The sequence below is a fragment of the Delphinus delphis genome, chromosome 2 (genome assembly GCF_949987515.2).
Source record: "Delphinus delphis chromosome 2, mDelDel1.2, whole genome shotgun sequence".
NCBI lineage: Eukaryota > Metazoa > Chordata > Mammalia > Artiodactyla > Delphinidae > Delphinus > Delphinus delphis.
The window spans coordinates 105,289,763-105,301,915 of NC_082684.1; the positions used below are offsets into that span (position 1 = coordinate 105,289,763).

The following is a 12,153-nucleotide window of genomic DNA, read 5'->3' on the forward strand; positions in this document are numbered from 1 at the left end:
CATCCTGATGCTTATTTCTGAGTTTCTGATTGCATTAAGACCAGGCCAGGTAATACTAGATTTTTTTAAGGGTAAATACTGCTGAATCAGTGGTACTTATTTCTGGTCTTATTCCTCAGTCTGTCTGCTACTATTTGCTTATCAAAGTCATCAAGTAGGGTTTCCCTGGTGGTGCAGTGGTTAAGAATCCGCCTGCCAATTCAGGGGACATGGGTTCAAGCCCTGGAAGAGTCCACATGCCGTGGAGGAACTAAGCCCCTGGGCCACAACTACTGAACCTGTGCTCTAGAGCCCGTGTGCCACAACTACCGAGGCTGCGCTCTGGAGCCAGCAAGCCGCAACTACCGAAGCCCACGCACCTAGAGCCCGTGCTCTGCAACAAGAGAAGCCACCACAATGAGAAGCCCACACACTGCAACGAAGAGTAGCCCCCGCTCACCACAAGGAGACCCGCACGGAAACAAAGACCCAACGCAGCCAAAAATAAATACATAAAATAAATATATTTTTTTAAAAAAGTCATCAAGTAGCTGCACCATGCATTTAGCCCAAGTTTTTAGTTGCATTCAGTGGGAGATACAGGGTGGATGGTATTTACTCCATCTTATCCAGAACTGGAACTACCATAACCACGATAACTAATTTAACATTCGTTACTGTATTCTCTAGTTCTGGATTTCTAGTTGGTTCATTTTAAAGTCTTTGCCACTTTTTATAGTTTCTAGTTCTCTGCCGAAATCTTCACTCTTGCCTTTTTATCTTCTTGAATATAGAATGTATAGTTCTAGTTTTAATAGTTCATGTGTGATAATTCCAAAACTTGGAATATATTGTCTGCTGTTTTTGCTAGCTCTTTTTCATGTTTCTTTTTTTTTTTTTTTTTTTTTTTTTTTGCCATAATACGCAGCTTGCAGGATCTTAGTTCTCCAACCAGGGATTGACCCAGGGCCACAGCTGTGAAAGTGCTGAGTCCTAACCACTGGGCTGCTGGGCAAGTCCCCCTTTTCACGTTTTCCTCTCTTTGTGTGCCTAGTTATCTTCATTTAGGTGCTGAATATTATATTTGAAACATTTTTCAAAAATAATTTGTGGCTTTAGATGATGTTATCATCCTCCAGATGCTTGGGAGCAAGGTATCTTGAACCACCTTAATCTGATTTCAAGGATTGAGATATTTCTTGGTCACCCAGGTAACTCAGAGTTAAGCCTCAACCCCCATGAGGGTAATCTGCTTCTGGTTCCCTTAATCCTATGGTACAAACCTTCAGGGTTCCCAACCCAAAGACAAGGGGGTTTATCAGGGCTACCACCCTTGAGACCATGGGCTCCAATTCTGGTCTCCCAAGTCCCTTGAGGCTGTCTACAACACTGCTGAGTCTCTCATTCTCCCCTTCTGGAGTGGCAAACAACCCCAGGACAAAAGCTATGCCAAAGGCTGAGCTCACCATTCTGGATTTCCATCTCTTCCCAGATCCTGGGCAAGTGATTCTTCACTTTGTTAGCTCTCCAGTGTCTTCAAGCAGACATTTTAATATTTTGCTCAGCTTTATTAGTTGCCCTCAGTAGGAAAGTTGGTTGGAATTATCTAACCCAGCATTACTGGAAGCTGATATTCAAAAAATGTTAGTTCTCTCCCCTTTCTGTCTCACTCCCAAGACTGGGAGCGAGGATAGGCAGGGGACTTCCTTGGCAGTCCAGTGGTTGAGACTCTGTGCTTCCAATGCAGGGGGCATGGGTGTGATCCCTGGCCAGGGAAGTAAGATCCCATGTGCTGTGTGGTATGGTAAAAAAAAAAAAAAAAAAAAAAAAAAATTTTAAAGAAATTTTTTTTTTAATTTAAAAAAGATTAGGACAGGCAGGTGTGCATTCCTACCTACCACTTACCTTGCTTCATGCTATTTGTCCTTCCCAGAATGTCTTCCTTCCTCTCTTTAACCTATCTAATTTCTTTTTATCTGGGGATATTATGGGCATTCTTTTTTTTTTTTTTTTTTTTTGCGGTACGCGGGCCTCTCACTGTTGTGGCCTCTCCCGTTGCGGAGCACAGGCTCCGGACGCGCAGGCGCAGCGGCCATGGCTCACGGGCCCAGCCGCTCCGCGGCATGTGGGATCTTCCCGGACCGGGGCACGAACCCGCGTCCCCCGCATCGGCAGGCGGACTCTCAACCACTGCACCACCAGGGAAGCCCTGGGCATTCTTTTATATTAAAAAAATTATATTCGATGTTTTTCTACTATGGTATTTCCAGTAATAAACCCTATACATGCTGCCAACCGGCCTCTTCCCAGATGCCTTCTCTCGTGACTGCAGACCACCCCACTCTCCGTCCCTAGAAACCTACCGCAATAACATTCACCACAGCCTCTTTGCGCTTATGGTTTGGTACAAGTCTAATACCCTGGATTCATTAGATAATTTCTTAAGGCAACGATCATGTCTCTCCTCAAGCCCCCCTCCCTTCAACAGCTCTCAGAAAATACTTATATTCACGTAGTCTCTGAAAACCAAAGCACCCTAATTATGCAAGGAGAGTTTCCGCATATTGAGACGATCATCCTCAGGACATACAGGATGTAAAGTACTGTGAGGTCTCAAGGCGTTCAGCAGAGCCCTTTCATGTCTATACCACCCACTCTGAGGATTTGGGCAGATGGGGCATTCCACCATATCCCCAGGCTCCTGTACCTCAGCTCCAGAGATCTGAGCCAGTCTCAGAGAAGATCTCAGGTTAGGGCACTAAAAAGCAGCCTTTGAGGAAACTGAAGGCCATTCACCAAGTACCTTAAGCAAGATTGCTTCTGCCCAGGGAAAGAGCTCCCTGAATAGCATGGCTGGGCTCAAGGAGAGGGTCCCTGGACATTCTTAACAACCCAAGAGGCCTCAGTTTTAGCACCTGCTCTTCATCCATATATCCAAGACGAAAGCCTAACCTGAGCTGTCAGAGATGCCCCTTATTTCCAGGACAGGAAATCAAGACAGTATAGGGAAGCAGCAGCAGATTCCAGAAGCAGAGGCCTTTAAAATATCTAACGCTAACAAGAGGCATGCTGGACCCATATGGAGAAAATAACAGAGCTTAAAAAGAAATGAGGGAACGTCCAGTGGTTAGGACTCTGCGCTTTCATTGCCGAGGGCCTGGGTTCAATCCCTGGTCAGGGAGCTAAGATCCCGCGAGCTGCGCGGCTCGGGCCAAAACTTTTTTTTTAATTTAAAAATAAAAAAAGAAAGAAGGCTTGAATGATAGAAAAAAATACCATGCTCCTGGATAAGAAAGCTAAATATTAAGGTATTGATATTTCCAAATTAATTCTTATGCAGTCTTATACTTAATGCAGTCTCAATCAAAATACCAATGGTATAGAGACAGAAAGCAGATTAGTGGTTGCCTGGTCGTGGGGGTGGGAACAAGGATTAACTGCAAAAAAGGAACAAGGATCTTTTCAGGGTGATGGAAATTTTTTTTTTTTTTTTTTTTTTTTTTTTTGCGGTACGCGGGCCTCTCACTGCTGTGGCCCCTCCCACTGCGGAGCACAGGCTCCGGATGCGCAGGCTCATAGGCCATAGTTCACGGGCCCAGCCGCTCCGCGGCATGTGGGATCTTCCTGGACCGGGGCACGAACCCGCATCCCCTGCATCGGCAGGCGGACTCTCAACCACTGTGCCACCAGGGAAGCCCGATGGAAATGTTTTAAAACCGGATTGTGGTGATGGCTGTACAACTGTGAATTGTGTACACTGGTCTGTACATTTTAAATAGGTGACTATTATTGGTGTATAAATTATACCTCGATCAAGCTGTTTAAAAATAGAAACCTAACAAATTTTACTAAAAGACCATTCAAAATTCAAATCTGACTAGTCTTCCATGAAAGGATGTAATATGCTTTTGATCTTGTTAAAAATAATTCATCCCTTTTTGAAAATGTAGTTTTTTAAAATGGTGAATATAAGGATACAAGGTATAAAAAACAATGTTATCTGGGAGTTTGGAAAAATTCAAACAATGATTCTAAAGTTTTCCTACAGGAATAAACAAGAGAGAATAGCTGAAACATGTTTAAAAGAAGCATAAGAGGGTTGCTCTGCCAGAAATGAAAGCTACAACAATTAAAATGAGATCATCCTGTTGTAAGAGTCAACAAACAGATTAATGGATTATGATCGATGTATATATGGGAACTAAAATAGGCTTTAGTGGGTATAAAATTAGTGTATAAAGAAAGAATCACAAACTAATAGGAAAAGGTTGAATTTGGGGGAATACTTATTAACCAAAAATTGAGCTAGAGACTGATACCATGCTATACACACAAATCAATTCCAGATTAATTTAAAAGTCAAATGAAGAAATTCAAAAAAAAATTATAAAAATACAGATATATATTTAACTAATCTTGGAATAAGGAAGAAAAGCATAAACACTATTGAAGAAATGGTTAAAATATGCATATTGGGGCATCTTACATAACCACTAAAAATGAAGTTTTTCAGATAATTTTCAGGAACCATGAAAAACTGCTCATGAAATAACGAGAAGTAACAAAAGGAGAATATAAAACTGAATCAGAATAACAATGTAAATCAAATTTTTAAATAACAAAATACATATACAGAAAGATTGGTAGATATATCAAGATGTCTTTGGATGGTAGAATTATAGGTGAATTTTTACCTTTTCCTTTCAGCTTTTAGAATTTTCCCCCATATTTTTTACTATGGTCATGCATTTCTTTCATAATCAAAAAAGATTTTTTAAAAAAGATTTGGTAGAATGAGAATATGAAAAACCAATCAAATTCAGCTACTAAAAAGCAACAGCTTCAAAAATACATATAGCTGTTAAATGCATTTTTCACATGTATGATACATTTCACAATTTTTTTCAGTACTAAAAAAAAAAAAAAAGCCACAAAAGCTCTTTGCAGGAACAGCAGAACCTCTACAGACAGCCTCTCCTGTGCCTGCAGTGCCCCAGCCCATTCGTCCCACCTGCAAGAGGCAAGGAGGGCCTTGTCAGGAGGATGCAGCCATTCTGGCTGTGGTATTCCCCACCGCTGTGGGCAGAGAAGCCAGATTCACTCACAGACTTGGCCGCCAGCCTGATCTCTTCCCAAATGTGCTCCCTAGGGGCCCATGAGGGCCATCCCTACCATATGCTCTGCTGTCCGCATGTGGAGCGGCCCCATCTGGGCTCCTAGGAACTCACCACTGCAGCTGCTGAAACCTCCTGAGACCAGGCATGAGAGGCTGAGAGTCATGAACAGATTCAGAGAGTCTGGTTTGAGGTTCACCCCACTCCAAAGACCTCTGAACTACCGTCCCCACAGACTAACCTCAGTACCCTCAGCACACACTGAAAGAAAACCATCTCCCCTGGCCACCCTTGAAACTGGTCTCTCCCTCCTGCCCCCATGAAAGCTCTCTGTGTGGGAAAGGCAGCCCCTCCAGGAAGCATCCTTTTCCCGCTGCCCTCCAGGAGGTACTGCAGCAGCTTGTCCCTCATGTTTCCCTTCACTGTTCCAAGAAGCCGTCTGTCTTCTGCCTTGACCCCTGTGAAACACTGCTTTCAGCTGCTCCTCCTGTCTCCTGGGACCCATGCTCCTGCTTCCTCTGCCCCAAGAAACAATTTCATCTTAGTTCCCGCCAAAATGCTGTCTCCACTTGGGGTTGCCAGATTTAGCAAAGAGAAATACAGGACACCCAGTTAAATCTGAATTTCAGACAGAAAACCAATCATTTCTTAGTATAAGTATATCCCATCTATTTTATCCAACCCACCCCCAGTCTTGATACACTTTTTCCTTCTGCCCCACCATAAAACACTCCTTCTCTCTACACTCCTGTGAAATACTGCCTGCCCTCTGCCCCTGAAACATGAAACACTGACCAAACGGGATAAACTGTTTTCCTTCTGTTAATCCTCTCAATTCCGCTCCCCTCTTCCCTCTTCCCCTGCCCCCTACCCCCATCAAACTCCTCAATGCTGCCACCTGGATGCCCTCCCCTCCCCTGTCTCCACACAAAACCTCTGTCCTCTGTTGGCTACCTGATCCCCAGAAGAATGCCAGCACTCCTGTACTCAGGGAAAACAGTTTGCCTCTACCTCCCACCACAGTAATGTCTCAGACCTACTGCCATTTATTTCGTTCTTAGCATGCACCAAGCCCTGAGCCAAGCACCCTGATTCTCACAGCAGCCCTTTGAAGTAGGCACTGTTTCTATTAAGGTTTTATGACTTGCCCAAGATCGCACAATGTTAAGGATAGTCAGATTTGCACATAGGTATACCTGACTCCGAAATCTTAGATAAAACCCCAGACCAAGTCAGAATTTTCTGGACAGTGGATATTTTTTCAATCTTCTACTAAGTACCCAGGTCAAGACCCACTGCACACTACAGACCACTCCTCAGTCTCCCCATTCTCTTTCCTCCCCAAAGAACATCCTCTTCCTCCGCCCCCCTCTGCGACATAGTCCCCTCGGCAGTGAACTTCCATGTTGTCAGAGGAGATGGTCACAGTCAGGCTGTGCCGCCCACACGCCTGGCATCTGGGGACTGCCTGGGGCGAGGCCCAGGCCTGTGGTCCCCTGCTCCTGGCCAGCACTCCACCTCACCCCACCCCCTTCTATAAATATCCCACTGCTCACTGGCTGCCCAGCTGCTGCAGCAACAGTTTCCATGAGGTCATCTTTCCCGAGCGGCCTCCGGGCACCCAACACCCACACTTACCTTTCCTGGAGTCCTGTGGCCTGCTTGCCCCTGCAAGGGGCTGTCCTGGGTGCTCTGTCTCCGCCGGGCGGGGGGTGTGGGCACTTGGGCAGAGGCCTGAGGCGGGGCCTTCCCTGAGCTCTGAGCCCCAGGTTCTGGATCTTGACTTGGGGAAGAATCAGGCTTGCAGCTGGTGGTGGGCTCCCCTTTGGACTTCGGAGGAGCAAATCTCTTCCTGTTGAAGGGCCTAGTCTGCTGGGGGGCTGAGGGCGTGGGCTGGCCAGGGACAGCAGGTTCCCTCTCACCTCTGGCTTTGCTGGATACCTTCCCTGAGGGCAGCTCTCCAGGTGTACTGCCCCGGGGGGTCTGGGCCCCCTCCTCCCCCTGAGGCTTGTCTGCCTGGGTACTCTCCAGATACATGTCCTTCAGGGAGAAATACACTTCCTGGTCTGGGCCTGGGACAGGGGCATTCTGGGCCTGGTCTTGAGTACCCACAGCAGAGGCTGGCTTCCTGGTGCCATCTGCTCCGGAGGATCCAGGCCCCTGTGCGGCCCTGCCCCTCGGCTGGGTCTGAACCTGCTCCATGTCCATGGGCCCCTGTGTCCCACAGGAGTCAGGCTTGTCTGAACTGGGGACACAGTTTTCAGAGGAACGGTGGCTTCGAGCTGCCCTCTCTACCTCTGGCTTCTGCACACCTTGCTTAGGTTCCTCATCTTTCTTTTTCTTCTTGGCCCCAGACTCCTTTTTGGGGGCTCTTTGAGGCCCCAGCTCCATGGCTTTACAGATGTATGTCAACAGGCCATGCTCCCCAGCTTCCCCGTTCTCAGGGGCAGCCTCGCCGTTGGTGGTCACCTCTCCGGAAGCAAAACTGTTGATCAGGCCCAAACCTGGGTGCTGACCAGGCTCCGTCTCTCCCTCCTGCCAAGCCACCGGTGTCCCGTTCTCGACCTCCCGGGTGGGGGACGAGGGGACTGGCACCTCGGCCCCACTCAGCCGCCGCTTCCGCTGGAAGCGGTCGGGGCTGAGCTTGCGCAGGGTGTCGGCCTCTTCCACGGCCTCCTTCCCGTGCTTCCAGCTCTTCTCGATCTCACGCATCTTTGCCGCAGCCTTGCGCTTCAGCTTGGCGAACCAGCGCTGGTGGATCTTGTATTCGGTCATGGTGCCCACCTCCAAGACCCCCGAGCAGGACACAATTCCTTTGGCATTCTGGGCAGAGGCCTGGTAGATGGCGGCATCTTCTTCTCGACACCTAGAGGCAGGAGCATGAGATGGGAGGTGAGAGCCCACAATCCTCGCAGCCAGAGCCTCGCAGAGTTGAGCGCCCCGCCCCACCCCCTGCCAGCCCTGCCCCGAGTGCCACGCCCCACCTCCGACAGCACCACCTCCAAAATTCCCCACTACAGCTGAGGAAACTGAGGCTGGCAAGAGGGTGGGAGCTGGCCAAGGTCATGCTGTTCCAGGACAGATTAGACTTGCGGCCCAGGAGAGCTCCCTTCAGAAGCAGGTGACCCACACAGCCCCTTGTGAAGTAAGGATGACACAGGAGCTTTTTTGGGAAGCTGACCTCATGGAAAATGTTGCTATGGGTCAGGACCCCCTCTGGTTGCACTCAGCTCTCTGGCTGTCAGAGATACTCCCGCCCTGGCCTTAGGAGATCCCAGACACTGGCAGGCAGACACGCTTCAGCAGGTGGCTCAGCTTAGCCGCAGAACCCCGCCTCCACCCCCAGATCCTGTCTGGGCGTCTTCATCCAGCTGACTCCATTTCTAAGGGCAGACGTGGGCCATAGGACCTTCAGGAGGGCAGAGAGAGCAGAACAGGCCCCTCTCCCTCACCTGTAGAGCTGCAGTGTGTGGCGGTTGCCCTGATGAGTGATCTCGTATTTTGGCAAGCCACAGTAGCGGTCCAGCTCTGTGTCATCCTTGTACCAGGTCACCTCTGGCTCTGGGTATCCTAAGAGGGAAGCAGGAGATTGGGTTGCAGGGAGACCAGTTCCAACATAGTGGGAGGAGAGAACAGGATGCCATGGCTTCCCCAGACCACCTGAAGAGACTGGACTGGCCCACCTGCCCCCGGGGCTTGTAGCAAGAAGAGGGCTATCATATGGCTCAGCTTATTTTTAGAAGCTAGGCCCTGTCAAAGCCTAAAACTGTTCCCCTTCAGCAGCTGGAAGGCAAATATAGAGGAGAAACTGCCTAGCTTCTGGTAAGAAGGGAAGCAAGGAGTTTCCAGAAAGCTTTGGCTGGTAGTAATAAGCTTCCTTTCTTCAGTGGCCTGTTCTACATCCTCAACAGTAGTAACAGCTCTATCCTCGGAGGTCTCTCACCAATACCCAATATCAACACCACTGCCAAGAGCCCTCCTTCTTTCATTCCAGCTTCCTGAGCTGTTAGTATTATTTGATGACACAGCTAAAACATCCATCCATCCATCCGTCCATCCACCCATCCACACCTACTTTCCCATCCATTCACTACTGTGAAACTGACTGAGGTATTTTCCCAGCCCCTCCTCTCTGGATTTCCAGCCCTACTCACAAAGAACTTCCTACTGTAAAAGTCACATGTCCCTTCCTCCCTGGACACTTGGCTGATTTGTCCAGTAATGGACACATAATCAGTTAATCTAATCCAATTCTTTGACCTAGTATTTGGGAATTGGAACCTAGAGACGGTCTACCCTAGTGTCTGGAAATAACTTGGAAGGGGTACAGCCATGTTCTGCCACATGGACTGAGAAGCAGACAAAGCTGGTCGACGGTGAGATGGAAAATGAAGTTGGTGTTCAGGATAGAATAAGAAAAAGGAGACAGAGACTTCTCTGGTGGTCCAGTGGTTAGGAATCCACCTTCCAATGCAGGGGATGTGGGTTCGATCCCTGTTCAGGGAACTAAGATCCCACATGCCGCGGGGCAACTGAGCCTGCACACCACAACTAGAGAGAAGCCTGCACGCCGCAACGAAGACCCAGTGCAGCCAAAATTAAAAAAAGAAGACAGAGAGAGTCCCAATATCCTTCCAAATACTGGCTCCATTCCTTGCCTGGGCACAGCTACATTCCTACTTGTCAATTCCATAAGAAGCCCATCTAAGCCTTACCAAAAAATTCTGCTTCATTTCTTAAGCTGACTCCAATTAATTTGCAATGTTTATTAGAAATTAAAGACTCCTAATATATATTCCCTTAGGTGTGTGCTGACTGCCAAGCAAGGGTTATGAAGATATAGGAGCTTGACAGACAGCTCTCTGCTCTCAGGGAACCGACTGTACTATAGAGAAGATAAGACAGGTCTCCGCACAAGGGAGGGATGCACCTGTATCTGGGTACACATTCTCTGTCTTCCCTACTGTCTATGGATAAACTACCCCCATGCCTATCTAAAGACACCCTCACTGCATCTCATCTCCTCTTGCCTCATCAAGGACATCTCTCCAACAATCATTCCTCCTCTCCTGCATCATCAAGCTTTTCCTCTCTTACATCATTCCCATCAGCATACAAGCCTCTGTAACTGTCTCCCTTCTTTTAAAAGAACTTTCTTTGACCCCACATCCCCCATTAGCTCCTGCCCCCATCTCTCTATTCTCTCCTTTATAGAGAAATTCTTTGGAAGAGTTGTCTGTATTCACTGTCTTCACTCCGTCTCCTCCAATCAGGCTTTTGTACCCACCGCTGCACCAGAATTGCTCTTGGCAAGGTCACCCATGAGTCACACATCGCCAAATCCACTAGCGTTTCTTAAGCTTCGTCTACCCGATCTATCAGCATTGACCGTCCCTTCTTGAAACCTTTTCCTCGCTTGCTCCTGGATGCCACTCCTTCTGAGTGCCTTTCCTACTCCACTGGCCACTTTTCCTAATCTCTTTCTTCCACCACTCCCCCACCATCACCACCTAAGACTATAAGTGTTAGGTAGGCCAGGGCTCAGGCCTCAGAACCATTTTCCATTCTCTAGCCATAAAACCTAGGGGATCTACTCCTGTCCTTCAGCCTTTAAATAGCTATACCTTCCTGACTCCCCAATTTGTATCTCTAGCCCAGACCTCCCCTGAACTCCTGGTTCTTATTTCTGACTGCGTACCTGACATCTCCACTTGGAGGTCTAATAGGGATCAAACTTAACAGGTCCCAAACCAAGCTCCTTATTCCCCTCTCCAAGCCAAGTCCCACATATATCAGTAAAGGGCAAATTCATCCTTCTAATTTGGCTCAGGCCAGAAACCTGGAGGCAATCCCTTATTCTTTTCCTCACGTCCACTCCATCAGACGATTCTATGGGCCCTTCCTCCAGACTGTATCCAGGATCTGATCACTTCTTGCCATTCCCCGCCGCCAACCTGGTCCATCACCATCATCTGACACCTCAGTTTCTGCAACAACCTCCTTGCTGATCTCACTACTTCCATCCTGGCCTCTCTTCAGCCCATTCTCAGCACAGCCAGAGTGAACCTTTTAAAATGAAGTAAATAAAGTCAAGTGATAGCACTCCTCTGCTCAAAACACCCTAGTAGCTCCCATGTCATTAAGGCCCTCATGACGTGGGCCGCACTAGCGCACCGGCCTCAGCTCCTCCCGTTCTCTGCCTTGCCTGCGGTACCCCTGCCACACGGCCCTGCTGGCTGGCCTCTAAAAGCAGGTGAGAATCACATCTGGATTCCTCCCGCCTCTGTTCACACATTCCCTCCTTGGAGAGGCCTTCCCTACCAGCCCCTGTGAAACAGCGACTCTGTCTCCCTGGAAACTCTTAGCCCTCTTACTATGTTTCTTTTTCTTCATAGAATGCATTGCTGCCTGACATATTATACCCTGATGAGGTTGTTGGTTTACATCCATCTTCTCCAACTCCCTGGGGAAAGAACAGCTCCATGACTCACCCGTGTTATTCGTGCTATGTCCCCAGTTCCTAGAATAGTGCCTGGTATGGAATCAACACTCGTTAAATATTTATAGGTGAATGAATGAAGCAATGCACTAATGGCTCAGGGTACAGAGAAGGGAACGAGCACCTCTGGCTGGGGAATCAGGAAAGGCTTTATGGCATGAGCAGCATTTGAAATGGCTGTGAGGGTGGGTAGAATTTCAGAAAACGTGGGTTCAGTGCCTGTACTTCCCCCCTTCATGGCACTAATCACAATACTGTAACTGACTATCCCCTTGTCTGTCTCCCCTCCTAGACTTATGTCCCATGTGAGTCAGCATCATCTCTCCTTCACTTCTGTATCCCTACCACCTAAGATGGCACCTGGCACAGAGTAGTTACTTAATAAAAATAAAAATCTGCTGGATGAGTGAGTAAATGAGGAAGGGAATAAGTGAGCAAACAAGAGGTGAGTGGGAAGGGCATGCCTGACAAAGGAACCACAACAGCAGAGTGTGGGGTGGAAAGCAGAGGACACACTGGGGAACTGTGCACAGGAGTAGGGAGCAAGGGAGGTGAGGCTGC

At 48.2% G+C, this 12,153-nt stretch overlaps 1 protein-coding gene across 1 annotated transcript in view; it reads right to left on the minus strand.

Annotated features, from left to right (window-relative positions):
- Positions 1 to 12,153, minus strand: part of ALPK3 (alpha kinase 3) — a 47,423-nt gene that overhangs the window by 19,494 nt on the left and 15,776 nt on the right. Inside the window, exons 4-5 of the mRNA XM_060003616.2 lie at positions 8,546 to 8,663; positions 6,732 to 7,959 (exon numbers count right to left, since the gene is read on the minus strand). Of these exons, the coding sequence (XP_059859599.1) occupies positions 6,732 to 7,959; positions 8,546 to 8,663 (1,346 nt within the window). The remainder of the gene's footprint in view (positions 1 to 6,731; positions 7,960 to 8,545; positions 8,664 to 12,153) is intronic.